We start from the raw sequence: 25,853 nt of genomic DNA on the forward strand, positions 1-25,853 counted from the left end.
TATTCTGATACAATAAAAAGCTCAGCCTGATTCAGTCACTGTTGTTCTAGTTATGTTGTTAGATATCGATATTTCTGTTCTTGATTTGAATTTCTGCTTTCATAGTTGCCAGATAATCATATTAGAGTGTTTCTTTTATTTTTGCAGTAAAACATCCCTTTTTAATGCAAAAAATGTTTCCAGTTTAAAGCCCTGAATGAGTTAATGTCTGGTTGGTGGTTGAAAATTTGCAGTTTCATTGTTGCCATCTTTTCGTGCAGCCTGACATAACAAGATTGATAGATTTACATATTTTGTATATTCTTAATGTTTGGTTTGATGATTATTTTATTTCAGAGCCTGCACTATATTTTGATACAAAAAAAGCTCTGCCTGATTTTGTCACTGTTTTTCTAGTTGTGTTGTCCGACATCGAATTTTCCATTCTAGATTTGAATTTATGCTTTCATCATTGCCAGATGGTACTGGACATTTTCTTTTATTTTTGCAGTAAATCGTCCCTTTTTATAGCGAAAAATGTTTCCAGTTTAAAGGTCCCACTGAGTTATCTGCTTACTGTTTGAATGTTTGCAGTTCCATTGTTGCTGACTGCTCATGCAGCTTAACATAACAAGGTTGATGGGTTTATATAATTTCTATACTCTAAAAGTTTGTACTTGATGTCTATTTTATATTAGAGCCTGCTCTATATTGACACAAACTATAGTCGACGACGAAGCAGAGGCAATCAGTGGCTAGTTGACATAGACGATGTAGTGGTTGCTGGTATAGTGAACTAGAATAGGTGTAGTGGGGCGAGGGAAGCGCCGCGCCAGCGGAGCGCATGAAGTAGGTGGCGCCGACATCTCGGGCTACCGCGCGGCGGCGCTGCTGCGCCTTTCACTTCGCAGCCTCCTCATACTCCGGATATAGTGCCTAGAATATACTGGCTAGTGTGCCGACCGCGGCCTCCTGGGTGGCGCCGCCAGCGATGAATGCCGGCGGCCGCCGCCAGGGGCGCTGCAAACTGGGTGGGTATCTGTCACGACGCCCGCAGCCTACCGCGCTCTCGCAACACCGGCAAGAGGTCTAGGCGCGCGCTGCATTTCTTTGCTTTCGTCAAGTTGGTAACAGACCACAGTTCTACTGGAGGCAGCTGACTACCAGTTTAAAGGTTTGTTTTGAACTTAGACTAGAATTTTGCGGCATATTCAATCATCGCCGCTTCGGTGCAACTTCGAGTTTTGAACATCCCCGGTGCTCACAAAGTAGGACCGGAATATGTACCCGGGCGACGGTAGCACCATAGGCTTTTATTGGTGTAATGTCATTTTGGTAGCTTTTTCCTAACAAAATGTAAGGATCATATGCGTACATGTGTTCTACCTACACTAATTCAATTGAAATAGATTGGTGGTTCTCAATGTGTACTCTACATTTGCTGACAAGCAAATACGTGCAGTTCAGTCATAGCGTGTGGGTGCGTGCGCGCGCGTGTGTGTGTGTGTGAATAATGCAGGAAAGAACAATGCAACACTTGTTTTTATTGCTACAATAACAAGACGCAGACAGTTGCATGCAGAGCATGAAGGGGAGCATTTACTGGCAGCGGCGCTGTTTAAGAAACCTTTGTCGTTGCCTTCGAGCTTCCCTCTCTTTGTTTAGCCCCTTGACAAAAAAACGAGAACATAAAATTTTACAACTGCAGTTAGAATTGCCTTTTCATGCTCTGGACAGCCAAGTTCAGGAAAAGACACCTGCTGTAGCTGGGTCAAGAATTCAACTAAACTTCCTTCATGGAGTTCGTTTTTACTAAAAAAACGTTGTAAAGGCATCCTCCATGGCATTTACAGCAGTTAACAAGCTCTGGCTAGGGTACACCAGGCACCCATTATCAAAATGAGCAGTACAGTATGAAGAAGCATCGGCACCAGCTTCTGCTTTGCTGACGCAAAGATAGTCTGCACACCGTGGACAGCAGCTCCTGGCAATCATCTTTCTTGCCACATAGCCTGTAGTATAATAAATTAGAGCACTATTGCTCTTTTTTTCTGTGTATGATTCATGGTCACTGCTAGACACGATTACTTCAACAATGTCATGAGCTTCGCTGGGATTTCCGTGGTGAAGTAGGTCATCTATTTTCTCTGAGAGAAAACTGCTCGTTGTTTCACACAGCTCATTTGGGTTTAGCAGTGCTTTGGTCACCTCTGGGGTGCAATTTCCTCCTCTAGGCGGTTTCGCCAGGTTGTAGAACGCTAGTAGATTCACAGTAACGAGAAACTGTGAAACGGTGGGGTGGTAGTTGCATCCCGACGACTGCCTAATTATCCCAAAAAGGTTTTCAATTTTATCCTGGCTTACTCGGGACGTAAGCAGATATTTGAACCCCACAGCCAACGTCAGGAACGACAACAAGTCAAGTTTGCTCTTGATCGTCACTCTTAATCCTGCCGATGTGTTTTCCGTAAGGAAGCCACCGCCAGCTGGTTTCGCATGCTGCTCCCATTCCTGCAGATACTCTAAGAAGCCTTTGATATATTGTTCGTTCGGACTATTAGGCTTGAGTGCCAATTCTCGCTTGTTCGCGAAGTCATTATACGAATCAGACGGTTCATATCTTGCACGAAATCTACTGTCGGCTGCACTATCCCATATGAAGACTGAATTTGTTCTTTGTAAATGAAAAGTCCTTTGATGACTTGGTCACCAAACAGCTGAAAAGCGATGTCAACTTTCATTTTTTCAAAGCTGTTCGGCTTGATGTGTGCATTTGTTATGCTTGGCATCACCTTGAGGGTCACATTTTCCCGATCCACTTCGAAAGCTGCTTGTATGATGCCGCAGTGAACATGTCCAGCTGGTGTGAGGTATCCTTTTGCAACAAACCCGTTTCTGACATTCTTAATCAAATGTGGAAAGTCTGAGAAAAAATATAGCTTTCTCTTTTGATCTACTGGGTTCTTGGTGCTATTTCGGACGTGGCTTGTAGAACCTGGGAAAAAATCAAATAAATCCAAAATGATAAAATCTGGTATTATTCCATCGCCACATTTTAAACAATGCAAACCTAAAGCTTCAAAATAGCAAAACACTGTAAAAGAGCAATTTTGTATCTTGCGTGAAATTGCATTCTTGCTCTTACCCTGTATTCCAAAAAGCCGCCACATTCCTCTATTCCAGCTAGCGCCGTCACATGTTATGGAATCCACGAAGAGGCCAGCTTTTTCCGCAAGGACAGTGGCTTCCAAAATAATTTTCGCCAAGGTCGGGGCTTTATCATTTCCCTTTGAGGCAAAAACCCCTAGGATCTGAGTCCAGTTTCCTGCGGAAAGGCAGAAGTTATCGCTCACAGATATGTGCGTATGTTTATATATTTAAGGTTGCGATATAACGAAGAAAAAGTTATTGAAAAGAGCACATCTTCGATGGAAGACCGTCTGGTTAGGGTTGAAGTACTGGCTACAACCAAAATTTATTAGGAGCTGACGCGTTTCGAGGCCACCTTCGTCTCTAGGAAGTGAACATATTCGATAGAAGTTTGGTTGAGAAAGCAAGAGTTTAAATCAAGTAAAAATGCGAATCAAGTATACCTTAGGCTGAAAAATCGCCAACCTAAAGAAAACACACCCAAGGCTCGGCGTCGTACCAATTGCTGAATTAAATGAAGAATTTTAAGAAAATAATGAAAAAGCCCAACCCTGTTAGGCTAACGTACCGCAACCGAAGCACGGTGCTAAGCAATAGAAGCACAAAATTGACTTTAATGGAGGTAGTTGTTGCGGTGTAGACTATCGAATCCTCGCAGGAGCTTCAATTGTGTCATATGACACATTCGAGACACGGGGAATGATAATCGCCCTGTGGAACCACTCGCGATTTTCACTTCACACACCCACGCTTTGCGTTCAGTGGCCCGGCGGTTAAATATACTCGCTGCAAATCACCCGAAGTCATATAACCGAATGGCGCGGACAAACAAACTTTGAGACACGTTTTTTTTTTTGTGTGTCAAGAAGTTGCTTGGAGGAGCCAGCGGTCTTGGTTCGCCGTTGTTGCAAAGTGACACAGGCCATTCACATATATTCAGAGGGGAGCCTTCTTGAAACTATAAATTGTAGTACACTATAGACCTTTGCATCGGCGGGCAGGAAGGATGACGCCTCTTTACTGGGTCGTTGGAAACCGGTTTTTCAAAAGTCCAGAGAGGAGGCTTTTCGAATCTCCCTCGCCCGATAAAAAGGCCTATACGATAACCTGGAAACGCTGCAGATGACATCAGTGGGGAAAAGAAGAACATTTCCTGTTGGCGCCGCATCTGAAGAAACAAAACAACTCGGACGCGAAAACATGGGCTCTTAATTTTGGTTGGTGACAATATTTCAAAGCATTAAACACACCTTACCAGTAAATGGCTGAAACAGCAAAACCATGCCATGGTCTGCCAGCACATTCTTCTGGTCAGCAGGTGTATGATCGCCGAGGTCAACAAAGCCTTCGATGTCGCCTTAATTGAAAAAGAAACCCAGAAGGAACACTGCTTAATGTCCAAACATATTTCAACACAGATCAGAATATATATATATATATATATATACTTTCTTTTATCACCTTTTTCGCGCCAGAACGAGCTCCAGGAATATTCCAGTGTATTCTTTTATCACTTCTCTAGATCTATGTTGGGGAGTGGCAAATCGTTCCTACTTTTGTTAGCAGAAATTCAGCCTAGTTTTTGTTCAGTGAACTGACGTTTGTATCGCTCACGCACGCTGACCGCCCCTGAAATGCAGACATAAAAGCCTCCTTTCCGGCTGTTTGTGGGCGCATACCTGTAATCTGTGTAGACATGCTTAGCAAAACTCCTCATTTTCCGTATATGGCACAGAGCATTCCAAGAATCTAATAAAAACTTAACTCACCAACTGACTTCACGCTTAGGTTCTCCGATAGCTTTAATTCGTCAATGATCAGGCCACAATGACGACTGTAAACATCCATGGTCTTCGTCTTTTCGTTTAAGGCATTGAAGACTTTAGTGCTGAGGCCAAAACCACCTTTGAAACGCTTCAGGTACTTTTGAAGGCAAGTTCGCCCTGGTAGGACCATAATGGCTTCTCTTCGGAGGTGCTCATATAACTTCGGACTTCGCATCCTCATCAACATACATTCTAGAATCCATTCGTCGTCGTATCGCATGCCTTTATGCGATTTTCGTCGTGCAGCCAGGAAACAATTTTTTACAGCCAGCTGTTGCTTTGTGGGAAGGGACTTAATTTTGCTGTCAAATGTTTTTTCACAAAGAGCCTCATTTTGTTCTTTCATGTGAGCCACTTGCATCATTGCGCCTGCCAACTTTTTCTTAGTCCTTGATAGAATTCGAGATATGTTCTTTGATTGTTTCTTTTCATCAGACTTCCTCGCAATTTCACTTTCCCTTCTCTTTTGTCTGCATGCTTGGTTTTGAGCCAGAATTCTCAGGTACTTGCAGAAAGCACAGGACTCTCCATCGGATTTTACTGATAGCAAACACTTCTCAGAAAAAATCATGCCCCTGTAGGAAGTGTACTTTCCAGAAGCAGGCTTTATGCCGCATCCACCACAAAGAGCTGTCAATGAAACTTCCTCGATCAAGGATTCGGCCTCTTCGCATGTCATGACAATTTGTTCTGACTTCTTTCTTCCCCTCAGGTAAACACTGATTGTCCATCAGGTGAAGGTCTTCCAAACACTACCATTTTTTTCTGTGAAAATGATGGCGAAATTATTTTCTTCGGCTTCACAGTAGGCGTAAGCCAATGATTCCGCGGGAAACGTTGGTACTCTCATCCAAGTTATTGGAATAGATATGTTGAGGAATGGGTGCATGCTCTCGCTGGTAATTGGAGGGGGTTGTTCAGCAGCAGCAGCGCTTGCTACTTCAGGACTACAACGTTTGGAGCAATTTTCATTCCTTTCACCTCCATTGGCGGGCCGAGACTCTTCAAGGATCACTGGTTCGACACTCCCAATGGCTGAACTCAACTCGGAGGTTTCTGGCTCACCACGCCTGCAACGCTTTGCTGGAGGCTCTTTCTCGCACAGATTTCTACTTTTCCTTTTTGCTGGCGATTTGCGCGCAAGATGTTTAGGGTAATCCGGGAATATAGTAGGTATGGCGTCGGGCTTCAGACGTGGTTTATCGCGGGGAAGCTCATTTGTAACGCCGTTCACGGTGACACGGAACACGCGCTCAATATAGTCGCTCTCAAAATGTTTCTCGCACACCACAGCCATTGACGATAACTTTCTGTCTTTTCTTTTGATGCGGCGTTCCCATTCTGCGAGCCGCGTAGCATCAGATGGTGCAGTAAACATTGAAACTCTCTCCTTGTTTGACCGGAGACCGCTTTTGCAGAAAGGCACAAAGCAAGCCTTCTCTTTGAACTGCCGCTTTGGTTTCGACATATTTCCGTGCAGACAAAACTACAATCAAGAACTCATTTTGTTCTTCGTAGATATGATGAAAAAAAAAACAGCGCCCAAAGGCGCACACAGCGCCCACACAGCGCACGCACACAACGGATTCAGTCACACCGAAATTGCTACAAGAGCACACGGAACGACTTCCATATGCAGTTCCCCACTCACAAAAACAAACGCTGCACTTTCGTGAAAAAAAGAGCACCAGATTCAGCTTGAACCGAGTTGAAAACCCATATGCACGCACAACACCAACAGACTGGCTTCTGAAACGAAAAAACCGCGTCATCTGCTCCTGTGGTACCCTCCCGACAAGCAGCGCCCTCTGCCGCTATGAACTGGCTTTCATTGCAAATTGCGCCACCCTCGCCCATAGGGAAGCGCTGCCGGACGGCACACTAGCCAGTATATTCTAGGCACTATACTCCGGAGCTCGCTGCGATAGGCGCCGGCTTTTTACATGGGGAGCGCGCTCTGGCTTGGCGTGCTTTTTCAGTGTGTCGTCCTCTGTTATGCTGTTTAACGTAGGCGTAATTCCCCAAATCTCATTCTCAGAAGACAATTCAGTGTACCCCGCGACTTTCTCCAGGGAACAGGTAGGGGCCATCCACTGACCGTACGAGAAACGGAACACTTTGTGCGGCAATCTTAGCACGTGCACGCATATGCGTAGGGTACGCACGCTGGTTTCAACAAGAGCATCATGGGCAAGCCTTTTTCCATACGTTAATTTATATGCGTCTTGATTTCATCTCTGCTGTGCTGTACAGCCCATGATATTACGAGATGAGCAAACCTCGGCGGAGAAACTATTGTTTTGCTCCTGGATGTAGGACTGGCTACAGTGGAGTGAAGGATGCTCCGAAGTTATCATTATTCGGGGTTCCTGAAGACGAAGCAAGGCGCCGCACGTGGCAGCGCAACTTGCACCGTGCGGACAAGCCCCTGGAAATGACGGATGCCGTGTGTGAGCTGCATTTTGAAGAGAAGTATATATTAAGAGACTATGTGCATATCATCAATGGCAAAGAGGTGCGCATACCACGTGGCAAGCCATCTCTCACCAGATGCAGCACCAACAATTCTGCCCAACCTTCCCGCGTATCTCTCCAAAAAGCCCTCGCGCGAGAGGCCAGCAAGAAAAAGAACGTCTTTGCAAGTGCCTAGCGACCTGTCGGCCAAGACGCAATGCGCACAAGGGGATATATTACCGATTACTACGTCCCAGAATGACGAAGCAGCGGAGTTATGTGAGCCTCGCGAGAGTTATGCGTTTCAGCTAAGCGAAGTCCCTAAACCATCTGAGCTCTGGGCACTGCACAAGTTTTGGAACTACGATGGTGTTGCTTTCGTCCACGGCTCCCTCAACTGTGAAACACACGCTATCAGCATAGAGAAATCTGTGTTCATGAACTATGGAGACAGCCCAAGTACAGTGCTTTGCCGCACGTTTGTTCGCAAGACACTGATTTCCGAAAAGGTTTTAAGCTCACTGAGCGAAAGGGAGCAAGTGCTACAAGAGCCAGATTCTTTGCAAATTTGTAAAGGCGTGGGTAGACCAGAAGAGTTGGTCGGTGTGCCGCTCACAGAAAGACTCAAGCAGCAGATATGGGATGCAGATGGCCTTTTTGTGAGCACCAAATGCAACGGAACTGTACATGACAAAGGTGAGCCCTTGCATCAATGCACATTTTTTACCGGTCTAGCCAAATTCTTAATGAGCAACACTGTTTTACTGATGCAAACGTTAAAAAATTAGTTAATGAGGTTTAAAATCAATATGGCTTATCGGTTTGTTGATATAAACAAACACAGGTGTCACAATGTCAAGCAGTTATCGCTGTCTCTAGAAAAGCCTGTTATTGAAAATTCTGGTTCACCTTCGCTGAAGTAGCCTTTACAGTTCATTGATATGATCTTATTGCACGTGCAGCATATCGCACTATTGCAGCTGCATGCCATTAAAAGGATCAACATAAAAAAAGCAATTGATAGCGGCCGGTGTTGCCAAGCAACGCGTAGAAATATATTTTTCTTTTGAATCTATCTACAGGCTCAACATGCATTCCATGCAAGTACCTGCGGAAGGCCCTATTGACGCGAAAAAGCCATTTGAAGCGGAGGGTACAAAAGTGCACAGCTGCCACAAAGACCACAAAATTTCGACTTCTGAGCCAGAAAAATCGCCGCATTTCAACCAAGCTTCTTGGTCTAACAGCACGCCTGGAGGAAATGAGGGCCAAGAATGTAGTGATTGAAGAAGATGTGCTTGAAAAAAGCATCAGTTGCCTTCCACGAAAACAGCAGGCTAGTGTGCGGCAATGTTTTCAAGCAACAAAAAGATCAAGCAGGAGGGGTACGCGCTACAACCAGGAATGGATCCTAGAGTGCATTCTGATGAAGCTCAAAAGTCCCCGTTTGTACAAACACATACGAAAGCATGATATCCTTGTGCTACCAAGCAAGACTACTATAAAAAATATATGAGGTCATACCGGTCATCGTTTGGCTTTAGTGCGACGACAATGTATATTATAAAGAAAAAGACATCGAGCATGTCAAATTTTCAAAGGCATGGGAGTCTACTAGCCAACGAGATCAAACTGTCTGAGCACTTCAGCATGACCTCGTCAGGAGAAGTTCAAGGCTTCGTCGACCTTGGTACTTTTACGAAACCACAGGATAAACACCAACCGTGCGATCATGGTATGGTAATTATGTTTGTGCCCCTTGTAGGAAAATGGAGCCAAATTGTCGGTGTCTTCGCGACGAAAGGAAATGTAAAGGGCGATATTTTATGTAAGATGTTGATCGAAGCTGTTATTATTGTTGAGAACGCCGGACTTTTCGTAGATTACATAACGTGCGATGGGGCGGCCTGGAACCGAAAAATGTGGAGCCTTGAAGGGGTTGGTGCATCAGCAAAGAGTGTTATGTGCAAAGTGGATCATCCCGTTGACAGAGAGAGGAAGTTGCATTTCGTTTCGGACTTCCCTCATCTGATGAAGTGCTTACGAAATGGACTCCAGAGGGCTGACTTTATCGCCCCTGAAGGAAAGGTAATTTGGCACATTTGAAACTACGTATCGCTTTTTGTAATTGAGGAAAACTGCAATCTTGTTTTTGCATTTCTCTAGGTTTCAATGTGGCCTGTTCGAGAAGCATTCCGACGCGACTGCAGCTTGCGGACACTGAAAGTCATGCCTGGACTCACTGAAGCGCATACAGATCCCAACTGTTTTGAGAAAATGAGGGTTTCGTATGCCTTCCAACTTTTCGGGACAAACGTCCTGAGAGAAATGGCATTTTACAAGAAAGATATTGAAAGGAAATGCGGCTCCATCAAAGCTACGCAAGAATTCTTCACGTGAGATATACTACCCATGAATTACTGATATGCCAGTCGGCATTAGCCTTGCATACAGCGTTTGATTTGTGTTTATTTTTGTCTTCTTTTCAGGAAGATAAAGAAACTGATAACGGCCATGACGTCAAGGTTTCCTGCCGAAGCACTCAGGCCAGCATCTCCAACAGTTGCCATTCTTGTGGACATTCTGGACTATCTTGACAAGTGGGAAGCTGGCACCTCTGGAAAACGAGCCTTTCTAAGCGATTCCACAGCGACTGGACTTAGAGTTACCCTGGCTAGCACGCTATCATTGCTGCAATACTTGACAGTGGCACTTCGCTTTAAGTACCTAATGACTTCGCGTTTGAGCACAGACCCTGTGGAGCACTTGTTTGGAATATTCAGGCAGTCCAGTGGATGCAATTCCCATCCTTCTCCAGAGCAGTTCCTCATCACAGTGAACTGCCTATCATTTTAAAACCTTGCTCGAAGCGTTGACGGGGCCAACGCCACTCCAGAAGCGATAAGTGCCCTCCTGAACATAAGTGACAAGGAGCAAACTAAAACCCCAAAGACAGTCGATGAGCTTCTTGCTCAAGGTAAACTAGACCAGGCTGAGACTTCTCTCGTTAAGGTGCTACCTGCAAATGACCAACACTTGCCATTAGTGGTAGAAAAGAGTGACTCAAGACTTATTTATTATATGGCAGGGTACGTGGCCAGAAAATGTGTCTTGAAACTTAACTGTGCATCTTGCAAAGGTATTCTTCTCGTGGAACCAAATGAGGCAGCAGAGCACCATCTCCCATCCGAGTTTACAAAACATTGTAACTGGGGTGGACTTTTATACCCCTCGAAAGATTTGTACTGCTTCGTCGCTGAATTGGAAAATTTATTTACAGAATGCTTCAGCACTGGAGAATTGCACGCCAACAGCATCTCCGACGTGATATCGCTTGTGAATCAAACATTCATTCATTCTAATGCTGTTGGGTGCAGTGTACACAAGGAAGAGATTAGCATGAAGGTGGTCTCTTTCTATGTCCTCACTCGCTTGCACTTTCTCGTCAAAGGACTGAACAGCGAAAATAGCGCAAAGCGAAAAAGAGCCAAACTTGCTAAGCTGAGCATGAGTGTGTAAAATTCGCGGCAGTCAGTTCCACCAGTGCTGCTTTGCATTTTCTCGGAAATATTTGCTTATTATTGCAAATAAAGCCATTTTGTATATATTTCCAACGCAATCAGACTTTTCACATGCCTATGGGAGCTACATGCAGTGAACACACGCCAGCCATACGTCACACGGAACGTTTATGACTTTACAAGAGAGGACTATCTGCCTTTCTTCCATAAATGTCTGATGTAAGATTAAACCTCTTAGAGCACGAATAACTTCAGGAACATACCTGCCTGATCACCAGGTACTCGCCGAGCTGCTGCGAGCGAGCGCTTGCTTGCCAGGGATGGATGGAATATAGCAGTGTCCCCTTTGAAACGGGGTGGTAGCAGTAGCTATCATGCTCATTTTTCTCCCTATATCTTAATTATTGATTTAGAATGGTTAACTAAGCCATCATTCTATTTATTAAATTTTGTTCCTACATTACTAACATTATGTCACTTCTCTGCTTTTCAGCCACCAATCTTCCAGTCGTTTTTTGCTAGTTTCCACCGCCGGTTTATTCACCCGGCCACTGTTATCTCTAAACCCCAGAGCTTCAGGAACAGTGATTGCGCCTGCACCAACTTCCGGATGGATACCATTAGATTCGAGTATAATATGGGCAATTTTTCACTGGAGTTTCCACATATAGCACATGCGTCATCTCCATTGTTAAATTTCTTTTTGTAGCTGCGTGTTCTAAGGCACCCTGATCTAGCTTCAAAAAGTAGGGCACTGCCTATTGAGTTATCAAAGAAATCTTCCTTCCTGATCTGCATTTTCCACTTTCGGTATAATTCTACACTCTGTTTCTTTCCATCAAACTTATCCAATTTTTACCTTCTGTGTTTTTCACCTGTTGCTTAATGTTCTTTATTTCTCTGTACTTGTTACTAGCATACTTACTAGTTAGTTTGCTAGTTCTTTTCTTCCACTGTGAGTCAACGCTTTTTAGGTACAGGTATTTAAATACTTTAGCTGCCCATCTGCTACTGTCCAATTTCCTCAGGCGTTCCTCATATAATATTTTACTCTGAGCTCCCCGCACTTCGAAATGTGCCCAGCCCATATCTCCCTGTACCGCCTCATTTGTAGTTTTGCCGTGGGCACCTAGTGCCAATCATCCAACGGATCTCTGATTTTTTTCTAATGTCGACTGTACCTCTGATTTTAGGCACAAAACCACATTTCCGAAAGTAAGTCCGGGCACCGTAATTCCTTTCCAAATACCCCTCAAAACCTCATACCTATTGTATCCCCACAATGCCTTATGCTTCATTATCCCGGCATTTCTTCGCACTTTGGCCTTAAGTGATTGCTCATGCTTTCCAATGTATGCCAATCCTTCGTTTACCCATACCCCCAGATATTTATATTCTGCTACTCTAGGTATTTCAAGGCCTTGTATTTTAAGACCCTGATCAGTTGAGCCATTGAAAATCATCAGACCCGACTTAACTGCGCTGAAATTGAAGCCTAGAGCGTCCCCTTCGTCACTGCAATACTTAAATAGAGTTTGCAATTCTTCCAGACTCTCAGCTAGCAGCACAATATCGTCTGCATACATCAAACCGGGGAGGCGCTGCTCTACCGCATTTCCACCTAATCTATATGACAGGTTAAAACCTATGTTACTGTCTTGTATCCTCCGTTCCAGGTTTATCATATAAAGCATGAACAGCACCGGTGTTAGAGGACAGCCTTGTCTTAATCCTTTGCATACTTTGACATCCTCCGTACTTCTTATCCCTTCCCACGTAATTTCTACTTTGCTATCCCGGTATATTTCCTGTAGGAACTCTATTATCTTATAACCGATACCTTCTTCTTTTAATATGTTCCACAGGAGTTCCTTGCTTACGTTGTCGTACACCCTGTTTATGTCCAGGAAGGACAAATACAAAGGTCTATTTTCCACTCTAGATATTTCGATGCATTGGGTAAGCACGAACAGGCTATCATCTAAGCGCCTACTATTTCTAAAGCCGTTCTGAGGTTCTCCGAGTATCTTGCTACTTTCAACCCATGATTACACCTTTAATTTCACTGCCTGCATGGCTAACCTGTACATAACCGATGTTATGGTAATTGGCCTGAAGAATTTTTTCTGCATCCTGTCTCCTTTCCCTTTATAAATCAAATTCATTTTACTCTGCCGCCAGCTGTCCGGAATTTGCTTATTCGTTATGACTGTTTTCAGAGCTTTTAACATTTCCTTACTTTTTGGACCGAGTTCATTAAGCAGCTTGATTGGAATTCCATGTATTCCTGTAGATGTGTTTTAGGAATATTTTTTTCTGCCTTTTTCCAGTTTAGATTGGTCAGTTCTAAGCTGCTTTGTATACTGCTACCTTGTGTTGCTACCTGATTTGCGGAGATTACCCTATCGTCGCTCTTAAATGACTCGGCTAAAACTGATGTAATGTAGTTCACTGCGTTATCTCCCTTTAAACAATTTCCCTTGTTATCTTGAATCCGATCCTGCTTTCTTTGATTCTTCTTCCCTAGCCAGCTTATATGGTTGCAGAATTTTCTTGCTCCGCCTCTAGAGGCATCGTGTATATCAGCCATCCAGCAATCGGTGGACTGTCTTAGTTTACTTTGGACGAGAGCCTGCACCTGAAGTTTCTTCTGTCGATATGATTCCCATTTTTGGTCGATTTCCTCCTGAGATACCTGTGCTTTCTTTGCCATTCGGTGTTCCCTTGAAGCAGCCCGTCGTTGTTCAATAGCTTCCCTGATTTCCTTATTCCACCAGCTCCGTGACTTCCTGTTTCCATTCCAGCGGTTTGCTACTTTAACCTCCTGAATTTTCCTCCTTATGAGTAGTTCTACCTGTTCATAATCCCAGTCTTCCATGGGGCTTTTCTCTATTGCTTCCTCTATGTCTGCTGCTATCTGCGCTATTTGATCGTTGTTTAATTTTGCGTTTACGTTTTGTCTAAGTTCCAATTCTCTTTTCATCAAGGGCCCCATCTGCAGACTAATACGTTTATGATCACTTCCCAGACTACACTCCCCTTCTTCGTCTATTTCCATTTTTGTGACCTTGCTATAAATTTCCTGACATTAGACAATAGTCAATGGTCATCTGCCTGTCGCGGAATTCCCACGTGATTTGGCCTTCACATTTTGTTTCTCTATTTACTATAACTAGATCGTGTCGCTCACAGAAATCTAGCATTAGCTTGCCGTTACAATCCGTGTATCCATCCAGATCGACGATGTGGCCGTTTATGTCCCCCAGTAGAATAATATTGGCCCCATTTCCAATCTGGCTTATATTGTCACTGAGACATTCAACAAGATCCCTGTTTTCTTGCCTGCATTGATGTCCTGTTCCCAAATAAACTACCCCTAGCCATGCCCTTATGCCGGCAATTGTTCCTGAAACCCAGATAGGCTCTTTACAAGATGATTTATTTCTTTGCCAATTTGTTCCCTCATGTATCAACAGGTGAAGGGAGCGGCAGCGCCATCTGTTGGAGTCGGCGCAAACAGCTTCAGCCCGCCGCCTTCTCTCGACCCACTACTCCTATTCTAGTTCACTATAGTTGCTGGTTGGCATAGACGACAACGTTGGTTGCCTGGAACCGCCCTCAGACCGCTTCTCGGACTGCTCTCGGACTTCGGCAGTCTTCTAGGCTCAATGCATTGCCCAGAGGCTTGGCGCAATACCCGTTACAATATTTTGATAACAAAAACCTCCACCTGATTTTGTCACTCTTTTTCTAGTTATGTTGTCAGACATCGATATTTCCATTCTAGATTTGAATTTTAGCTTTCATAGTTGCCAGATGATAATATTGGAGAGTTTCTTTTATTTTTGCAGTAATACACCCATCTTTAATGAAAAAATTTTTCCAATTTAAAGGTCTGAGTGAGTTATTGCCTGGTTGTTGGTTGAAAATTTGCAGCTCCATTGTTGCGAACTGTTCATGCAGCTTTACATAACAAGGTTGATAGATTTACATATTTTGTATGTTCCAAATTTTTTGTTTGATGTTTATGTTATATTAGAGCCTGCATTATATTTTGATACAATAAAAAACACAGCTGATTAGTCACTGCCAAATTTATGTTGTCAGACGTCAATATTTCCATTATAGATTTCAATTTGTCCTTTCATAGTTGCCACATGATGATATTGGACAGTTTCTTTTACTTTTCCAGTAAAACATACTTTTTTAAAGCACAAAGTTTTTCCAGTTTCAAGGTCTGAATGAGGCATTGTCTGGTTAATGGTTGAAAGTTTGCAGTTCCATTGTTCTCTACTGTTCTTGCAGCTTAATATAACAATGTTGATAGATATACATATTTCTTTACCTTTTAAATTTTTTGTTTGATGTTTATTTTATATTAGAGCCTGCATTATATTGTGATACAATAAAGCGCAGCCTGATATAGTCACTGTTGTTCTAGTTATGTTGTCAAACATCGATATTTCAATTCTAGATTAGAATTTATCCTTTCAGAGCTGCCAGATGATGATATTGGATGATTTCTTTTATTTTTCCAGTAAAACAACCCTTTTTAATGCACAAAATGTTTCCAGTTGTAAGTTGTGAATGAGTTATTGTCTGGTCGTTGGTTGAAAATTTGCAGTTTCATAGTTGCCAACTCTTTGTGCAGCCTAAGATAACAGGGTTGAGAGATTTACACATTTTGTATATTCCTAATTTTTGGTTTGATGATTATTTTACTTCAGAGCCTGCACATATTTTGATACAAAAAAAAGCTCCACCTGATTTTCTCACTGTTTTTCTAGTTATGTTGTCAGACATCGACATTTCCATTCTAGATTGGAATTTGTGCTTTCATAGTTGCCAGATGGTGATACTGGACAGTTTCTTTATTTTTGCAGTAAAACGTTCCTTTTTATAGCGAAAAATGGTTCCAGTTTAAAAAAGCAAGTCTTCTCCGTGCACCACCGCTTTCTCTTTGGCATTTTTCTCTGCAGTCTAGTGAGAGGCACTGGGGAAACAACAATCGGGAACCGCGCTTCACCACTGGCGACACAGTAAAAAAAGAAGGGATACAGGTGAGCACAGAACGCGCGCACAAAACGCGAAAAAAAAACGATGCAATCGTCGCCGAGCAGGTAGAAGTGCGGAACGACTCGCATGAGCAAACACCTACACCGTAAATAAACTACTGCACCTTCGTGAAGGCAAAAGACGCGCAGAAGCAGGTTTAACACGCACGCACAACACCAACAGATTGCCGTATTCTGAAGAGAGAAAACTGCGTCGCATGCTCAGGTGGCACCCTCCCGACAAGCAGCGCCCTGTGACGCTAACGATTGGCTTTCATTGCAAATAGCGCCATCCTCGCCCATAGGGAAGCGCGGGCGCTCGTCACACTAGCCAGTATATTCTAGGCACTATAATTTCCATTCTAGATTAGAATTTGTCCTTTCATAGTTGCGAGATGATGATATTGGACGACTTCTTTCATTTTTCCAGTAAAACATCCCTTTTTAATGCAAAAAATGTTTCCAGTTTTAAGGTTTAAATGAGTTAGTGTCTGGTCAGTAGTTTAAAATTTGCCGCTTCATAGTTGCCAACAGTTCGTGCAGCCTAACATAACAAGGTTGATAGATTTACATACTTTGTATATTCATAATTTTTGGTATAACGATTCTTTTACTTCAGAGCCTGCACTATATTTCGGTACAAAAAAAAAACTACACCTAATTGTGTCACTGCTGTTCTAGTTATGTTGTCAGACATTGATATTTCTGTTCTAGATTTGAATTTCTGCTTTCATAGTTGCCAGATGATCATATTAGACAGTTTCTTTTATTTTTGCATTAAAACATCCCTTTTTAATGCTAAAAATGTTTCCAGTTTAAACCCTCATGAATGAGTTAGTGTCTGGTCAGTGGTTTAAAATTTGCCGCTTCATAGTTGCCAACTATTCGTGCAGCCTAAGGTAACAAGGTTGATAGATTTACATACTTTGTATATTCATAATTTTTGGTTTAACGATTCTTTTACTTCAGAGCCTGCACTATATTTTGATACCAAAAAAACTCCACCTGATTGTGTCACTGTTGTTCTAGTTATGTTGTCAGACATGGATATTTCTGTTCTAGATTTGAATTTCTGCTTTCATAGTTGTCGGATGATCATATTAGACAGTTTCTTTTATTTTTGCAGTAAAACTTTCCTTTTTAATGCTAAAAATGTTTCCAGTTTAAAGCCTCATGAATGAGTTAGTGTCTGGTCGGTGGTTGAAAATTTGCCACTTCATAGTTGCCAACTGTTCATGCAGCCTAAGATAACAAGGTTGATAGATTTACATACCTTGTATATCCATAATTTTTGGTTTGACAATTATTTTACTTCAGAGCCTGCACTATATTTTGATACAAAAAAACTCTGCCTGATTTTGTCACTTTTTCTAGTTATCTTGTCAGACATCGATATTTCCGTTCTAGATTTGAATTTCTGCTTTCATAGTACCCAGATGATCATATTAGACAGTTTCTTTTATTTTTGCAGTAAAACATCCCTTTTTAATGTGAAAAATGTTTCCAGTTTAAAGCCTCATGATGAGTTAGTGTCTCATTGGTGGTTGAAAATTTGCAGTTTCATGGTTGCCAACTGTTCGTGCAGCCTAAGATAACAATGTTGATAGATTTACATATTTTCCATAGTTTTAATTTTTGGTTTGATGATTATTTTGCTTCAGAGCCTGCACTATATTTTGATACAAAAAAAAGCTCCACCTGATTTTGTCACTGTTTTTCTAGTTATGTTGTCAGACATCGACATTTCCATTCCAGATTGGAAATTGTGCTTTCATACTTGCCAGATGATGATAGTGGTGTTTCTTTATTTTTGAAGTAAATTGTTCCTTTCTATAGCAAAAGATGGTTCCAGTATAAAAGTCCCAATGAGTTATTCTCTGGTTAATGGTTGAATGTTTCCAGTTCCGTTGTTGATGACTGCTCATGCAGCTTAAAATAACAAGGTTGATAGATATATATAACTTGTATATTCTAAACGGTTCTGCTTGATGTTTATTTTATAATAGAGCCTGCTCTATTATGATACATACTATAGTCAACAACAAAGGAGAGGCTATCAGTGGCTAGTTGACGTAGATGATGAAGTGGTTGCTGGTTGGCATAGATGACAAAGTTGGTTGCCTGAAACCGCGCTCGGACTGCTCTCGGACTTCGGCAGTCTTATAGGCTCAATGCATTGCCCAGACGCTTGGCGCAATACCCGTTACAATATTTTGATAAAAAAAGGCCCAACCTGATTTTGTCACTCTTTTTCTGGTTATGTTGTCAGCCATCTATATTTCCATTCTAGATATGAATTTCAGCTTTTATAGTTGACAGATGATAATATTGGAGTGTTTCTTTTATTTTTGCAGCGAAACGTCCATTTTTAATAAAACAAGCTTTCCAATTTAAAGGTCTGAGTGAGTTATTGTCTGGTTTTTGTTTGAAAGTTTGCAGTTCCATTGTTGCCAACTGTTCATGCAGATTAAGATAACAAGGTTGATAGATTTACATATTTTGTATATTGTAAATTTTTTGTTTGATGTTTATTTTTTATTGAAGCCTGCATTATATTCTGATACAATAAAAAACGCAGCTGATTAGTCATGATCTATTTATGTTGTGAGACATCCATATTTCCTTTTCAGATTTCAATTTTTCCTTTCATAGTTTCCAGATGATGATATTGCACAGTTTCTTTTATTTTTCCAGTAAAACATCCCTTTTTGATGCACAAAATGTTTCCAGTTTCAAGGTCTGAATGAGTCATTGTCTGGTTAATGGTTGAAAGTATGCAGTTCCATTGTTCTCGACTGTTCTTGCAGCTTATAATAACAAGGTTGACAGATATTTCTTTATATTTTAAACTTTTTGTTTGATGTATATTTTATATTAGAGCCTGCATTATAATGCGATACAATAAAGCGCAGCCTGTTTTGGTCACTTGTTCTAGTTATGTTGTCAAACATTCATATCTCCATTCTAGATTTGAATTTCTGCTTTCAGAGTGCCAGATGATGGCATTCGAAGACTTCTTTCATTTTTCCAGTAAAACATCCCTTTTTAATGCTAAAAATGTTTCCAGTTTAAAGCCTCATGAATGAGTTAGTGTCTGGTCGGTGGTTGAAAATTTGTCGCTTCATAGTTGCCAACTGTTCGTGCAGCCTAAAATAACAAGGTTGATAGATTTACATACTTTGTATATTCATAATTTTTGGTTTGACAATTCCTTTACTTCAGAGCCTGCACCATATTTTGATACACAAAAAAACTCTGCCTGATTTTGTCACTTGTTCTAGTTATCTTGTCAGACATCAATATTTCCGTTCCAGATTTGAATTTCTGCTTTCATAGTACCCAGATGATCATATTAGACAGTTTCTTTTATTTTTGCATTAAAACATCCCTTTTTAATGCTAAAAATGTTTCCAGTTTAAAGCCTCATGAATGAGTTAGTGTCTGGTCGGTGGTTTAAAATTTGCCGCTTCATAGTTGCCAACTGTTCGTGCAGCCTAAGAGAACAAGTTTGATGGATTTATATACTTTGTATATTCATAATTTTTGGTTTAACGATTCTTTTACTTCAGAGCCTGCACTATATTTTGATACAAAAAAAGCTCCACCTGATTGTGTCACTGTTGTTCTAGTTATGTTGTCAGACATTGATATTTCTGTTCTAGATTTGAATTTCTGTTTTCATAGTTGCCAGATGATCATATTAGACAATTTCTTTTATTTTTGCATTAAAACATCCCTTTTTAATGCGAAAAATGTTTCCAGTTTAAAGCCTCATGAATGAGTTAGTGTCTGGTCGGTGGTTTAAAATTTGCCGCTTCATAGTTGCCAACTGTTCGTGCAGCCTAAGATAACAAGTTTGATAGATTTCCATACTTTGTATTTTCATAATTTTCGTTTTAACGATTCTTTTACTTCAGAGCCTGCACTATATTTTGATAGAAAAAAAACTCCACCTGATTGTGTCACTGTTGTTCTGGTTATGTTGTCAGACATTGATATTTCTGTTCTAGATTTGAATTTCTGCTTTCATAGTTGTCAGATGATCATATTATAGAGTTTATTTTATTTTTGCATTAAAACATCCCTTTTTAATGCGAAAAATGTTTCCAGTTTAAAGCCTCATGAATGAGTTAGTGTCTGGTCGGTGGTTGAAAATTTGCCACTTCATAGTTGCCAACTGTTCATGCAGCCTAAGATAACAAGGTTGATAGATTTACATACTTTGTATGTCCATAATTTTTGGTTTGACGATTCTTTTATTTCAGAGCCTGCACTATATTTTGATACAAAAAAAAAACTCTGCCTGATTTTGTCACTTTTTCTAGTTATCTTGTCAGACATCGATATTTCCGTTCTAGATTTGAATTTCTGCTTTCATAGTACCCAGATGATCATATTAGACAGTTTCTTTTATTTTTGCAGTAAAACATCCCTTTTTAATGTGAAAAATGTTTCCAGTTTAAAGCCTCATGATAAGTTAGTGTCTCATCGGTGGTTGAAAATTTGCAGTTTCATGGTTGCCAACTGTTCGTGCAGCCTAAGATAACAATGTTGATAGATTTACATATTTTCCATAGTCTCAATTTTTGGTTTGATGATTATTTTGCTTCAGAGCCTGCACTATACTTTGATACAAAAAAAAGCTCCACCTGATTTTGTCGCTGTTTTTCTAGTTATGTTGTCAGACATCGACATTTCCATTCCAGATTGGAAATTGTGCTTTCATACTTGCCAGATGATGATAGTGGTGTTTCTTTATTTTTGAAGTAAATTGTTCCTTTCTATAGCAAAAAATGGTTCCAGTATAAAGGTCCCAATGAGTTATTCTCTGGTTAATGGTTGAATGTTTCCAGTTCCGTTGTTGATGACTGCTCATGCAGCTTAAAATAACAAGGTTGATAGATATATATAACTTGTATATTCTAAACGGTTCTGCTTGATGTTTATTTTATAATAGAGCCTGCTCTATTATGATACATACTATAGTCAACAACAAAGGAGAGGCTATCAGTGGCTAGTTGACGTAGATGATGAAGTGGTTGCTGGTTGGCATAGATGACAAAGTTGGTTGCCTGAAACCGCGCTCGGACTGCTCTCGGACTTCGGCAGTCTTATAGGCTCAATGCATTGCCCAGACGCTTGGCGCAATACCCGTTACAATATTTTGATAAAAAAAGGCCCAACCTGATTTTGTCACTCTTTTTCTGGTTATGTTGTCAGCCATCTATATTTCCATTCTAGATATGAATTTCAGCTTTTATAGTTGACAGATGATAATATTGGAGTGTTTCTTTTATTTTTGCAGCGAAACGTCCATTTTTAATAAAACAAGCTTTCCAATTTAAAGGTCTGAGTGAGTTATTGTCTGGTTTTTGTTTGAAAGTTTGCAGTTCCATTGTTGCCAACTGTTCATGCAGATTAAGATAACAAGGTTGATAGATTTACATATTTTGTATATTGTAAATTTTTTGTTTGATGTTTATTTTTTATTGAAGCCTGCATTATATTCTGATACAATAAAAAACGCAGCTGATTAGTCATGATCTATTTATGTTGTGAGACAACAATATTTTTGCATTTCAGATTTCAATTTTTCCTTTCATATTTGCCAGATGATGATATTGCACAGTTTCTCTTATTTTTCCAGTAAAACATCCCTTTTTGATGCACAAAATGTTTCCAGTTTCAAGGTCTGAATGAGTCATTGTCTGGTTAATGGTTGAAAGTTTGCAGTTCCGTTGTTCTCGACTGTTCTTGCAGCTTAATATAACAAGGTTTGCAGATATTTCTTTATATTTTAAATTTTTTGTTTGATGTATATTTTATATTAGAGCCTGCATTATATTGCGATACAATAAAACGCAGCCTGTTTTGGTCACTTGTTCTAGTTATGTTGTCAAACATTGATATCTCCACTCTAGATTTGAATTTCTGCTTTCAGAGTTGCCAGATGATGGCATTCGAAGACTTCTTTCATTTTTCCAGTAAAACATCCCTTTTTAATGCTAAAAATGTTTCCAGTTTAAAGCCTCATGAATGAGTTAGTGTCTGGTCGGTGGTTGAAAATTTGTCGCTTCATAGTTGCCAACTGTTTGTGCAGCCTAACATAACAAGGTTGATAGATTTACATACTTTGTATATTCATAATTTTTGGTATAACGATTCTTTTACTTCAGAGCCTGCACTATATTTCGGTACAAAAAAAAAACTACACCTAATTGTGTCACTGCTGTTCTAGTTATGTTGTCAGACATTGATATTTCTGTTCTAGATTTGAATTTCTGCTTTCATAGTTGCCAGATGATCATATTAGACAGTTTCTTTTATTTTTGCATTAAAACATCCCTTTTTAATGCTAAAAATGTTTCCAGTTTAAACCCTCATGAATGAGTTAGTGTCTGGTCAGTGGTTTAAAATTTGCCGCTTCATAGTTGCCAACTATTCGTGCAGCCTAAGGTAACAAGGTTGATAGATTTACATACTTTGTATATTCATAATTTTTGGTTTAACGATTCTTTTACTTCAGAGCCTGCACTATATTTTGATACCAAAAAAACTCCACCTGATTGTGTCACTGTTGTTCTAGTTATGTTGTCAGACATGGATATTTCTGTTCTAGATTTGAATTTCTGCTTTCATAGTTGTCGGATGATCATATTAGACAGTTTCTTTTATTTTTGCATTAAAACATCCCTTTTTAATGCGAAAAATGTTTCCAGTTTAAAGCCTCATGAATGAGTTAGTGTCTGGTCGGTGGTTTAAAATTTGCCGCTTCATAGTTGCCAACTGTTCGTGCAGCCTAAGATAACAAGTTTGATAGATTTCCATACTTTGTATTTTCATAATTTTCGTTTTAACGATTCTTTTACTTCAGAGCCTGCACTATATTTTGATAGAAAAAAAAATCCACCTGATTGTGTCACTGTTGTTCTGGTTATGTTGTCAGACATTGATATTTCTGTTCTAGATTTGAATTTCTGCTTTCATAGTTGTCAGATGATCATATTAGAGAGTTTATTTTATTTTTGCATTAAAACATCCCTTTTTAATGCGAAAAATGTTTCCAGTTTAAAGCCTCATGAATGAGTTAGTGTCTGGTCGGTGGTTGAAAATTTGCCACTTCATAGTTGCCAACTGTTCATGCAGCCTAAGATAACAAGGTTGATAGATTTACATACTTTGTATGTCCATAATTTTTGGTTTGACGATTCTTTTATTTCAGAGCCTGCACTATATTTTGATACAAAAAAAAAACTCTGCCTGATTTTGTCACTTTTTCTAGTTATCTTGTCAGACATCGATATTTCCGTTCTAGATTTGAATTTCTGCTTTCATAGTACCCAGATGATCATATTAGACAGTTTCTTTTATTTTTGCAGTAAAACATCCCTTTTTAATGTGAAAAATGTTTCCAGTTTAAAGCCTCATGATAAGTTAGTGTCTCATCGGTGGTTGAAAATTTGCAGTTTCATGGTTGCCAACTGTTCGTGCAGCCTAAGATAACAATGTTGATAGATTTACATATTTTCCATAGTCTCAATTTTTGGTTTGATGATTATTTTGCTTCAGAGCCTGCACTATACTTTGATACAAAAAAAAGCTCCACCTGATTTTGTCGCTGTTTTTCTAGTTATGTGTCAGACATCGACATTTCCATTCCAGATTGGAAATTGTGCTTTCATATTTGCCAGATGATGATAGTGGTGTTTCTTTATTTTTGCAGTAAATTGTTCCTTTTTATAGCAAAAAATGGTTCCAGTATAAAGGTCCCAATGAGTTATTCTCTGGTTAATGGTTGAATGTTTCCAGTTCCGTTGCTGATGACTGCTCATGCAGCTTAAAATAACAAGGTTGATAGATATATATAACTTGTATATTCTAAACGGTTGTGCTTGATGTTTATTTTATAATAGAGCCTGCTCTATTATGATACAAACTATAGTCAACGACAAAGGAGAGGCAATCAGTGGCTAGTTGACGTAGATGATGAAGTGGTTGCTGGTTGGCATAGATGACAAAGTTGGTTGCCTGAAACCGCGCTCGGACTGCTCTCGGACTTCGGCAGTCATCAAGGCTCAATGCATTGCCCAGACGCTTGGCGCAAAACCCGTTACAATATTTTGATAAAGAAAGGCCCAACCTGATTTTGTCACTCTTTTTCTGGTTATGATGTCAGCCATCTATATTTCCATTCTAGATTTGAATTTCAGCTTTTATAGTTGACAGATGATAATATTGGAGTGTTTCTCTTAATTTTGCAGTGAACCGTCCATTTTTAATAAAACAAGCTTTCCAATTTAAAGGTCTGAGTGAGTTATTGTCTGGTTTTTGTTTGAAAGTTTGCAGTTCCATTGTTGCCAACTGTTCATGCAGATTAAGATAACAAGGTTGATAGATTTACATATTTTGTATATTCTAAATTTTTTGTTTGATGTTTATTTTTTATTGAAGCCTGCATTATATTCTGATACAATAAAAAACACAGCTGATTAGTCATGATCTATTTATGTTGTGAGACAACAATATTTTTGCATTTCAGATTTCAATTTTTCCTTTCATATTTGCCAGATGATGATATTGCACAGTTTCTCTTATTTTTCCAGTAAAACATCCCTTTTTGATGCACAAAATGTTTCCAGTTTCAAGGTCTGAATGAGTCATTGTCTGGTTAATGGTTGAAAGTTTGCAGTTCCGTTGTTCTCGACTGTTCTTGCAGCTTAATATAACAAGGTTTGCAGATATTTCTTTATATTTTAAATTTTTTGTTTGATGTATATTTTATATTAGAGCCTGCATTATATTGCGATACAATAAAACGCAGCCTGTTTTGGTCACTTGTTCTAGTTATGTTGTCAAACATTGATATCTCCACTCTAGATTTGAATTTCTGCTTTCAGAGTTGCCAGATGATGGCATTCGAAGACTTCTTTCATTTTTCCAGTAAAACATCCCTTTTTAATGCTAAAAATGTTTCCAGTTTAAAGCCTCATGAATGAGTTAGTGTCTGGTCGGTGGTTGAAAATTTGTCGCTTCATAGTTGCCAACTGTTTGTGCAGCCTAAAATAACAAGGTTGATAGATTTACATACTTTGTATATTCATAATTTTTGGTTTGACAATTCCTTTACTTCAGAGCCTGCACCATATTTTGATACACAAAAAAACTCTGCCTGATTTTGTCACTTGTTCTAGTTATCTTGTCAGACATCGATATTTCCGTTCCAGATTTGAATTTCTGCTTTCATAGTACCCAGATGATCATATTAGACAGTTTCTTTTATTTTTGCAGTAAAACATCCCTTTTTAATGCGAAAAATGTTTCCAGTTTAAAGCCAAATGAATGAGTTAGTGTCTGGTCGGTGGTTGAAAATTTGCCGCTACATAGTTGCCAACTGTTCGTGCAGCCTAAGATAACAAGGTTGATAGATTTACATACTTTGTATATTCATAATTTTTGGTTTGACTATTCTTTTATTTGAGCCTGCACTATATTTTGATGCAAGAAAAAGCTCCACCTGATTTTGCCACTGTTCTAGTTATGTTGTCAGACATCGACATTTCCGTTCTAGATTGAAATTTGTGCTTTCATAGTTGCCAGAGGATGATACTGGACAGTTTATTTTTGCAGTAAAACATTTTTTTATAGCGAAAAATGGTTCGAGTTTAAAGGTCCCAATGAGTTATTCTCTGTTTAATGGTTGAATGTTTGCAGTTCCATTGTTGCTGACTGCTCATGCAGCTTAAAATAACAAGGTTGATAGATTTATATAATTTGTATATTCTAAACATTTGTGCTTGATGTTTATTTTATATTAGAGCCTGCTCTATTATGATACAAACTATAGTCGACGACGAAGCAGAGGCATTCAG

General features: G+C 39.9%; 1 protein-coding gene and 1 pseudogene across 1 annotated transcript; one reads left to right on the plus strand and one right to left on the minus strand.

The window, feature by feature from the left end:
- Positions 1 to 1,522: 1,522 nt before the first annotated feature.
- On the minus strand, positions 1,523 to 5,319 carry LOC146183088 (uncharacterized). Its single transcript, XM_084608323.1, has 5 exons — positions 4,899 to 5,319; positions 4,385 to 4,486; positions 3,125 to 3,304; positions 2,772 to 2,854; positions 1,523 to 1,528 (listed from the first exon to the last, which is right to left on the minus strand). Exons 1-5 carry the CDS (start codon positions 5,317 to 5,319, stop codon positions 1,523 to 1,525), a joined length of 792 nt encoding a protein of 263 aa, XP_084464449.1.
- Positions 5,320 to 7,459: 2,140 nt separating this feature from the next.
- On the plus strand, positions 7,460 to 9,809 carry LOC146183089 (uncharacterized; annotated as a pseudogene).
- The last annotated feature ends 16,044 nt before the right edge of the window (positions 9,810 to 25,853 follow it).

Source organism: Amblyomma maculatum, chromosome 7 (assembly GCF_055883805.1).
Source record: "Amblyomma maculatum isolate TAMU_Amacu chromosome 7, ASM5588380v1, whole genome shotgun sequence".
Taxonomy (NCBI): Eukaryota; Metazoa; Arthropoda; class Arachnida; order Ixodida; family Ixodidae; genus Amblyomma; species Amblyomma maculatum.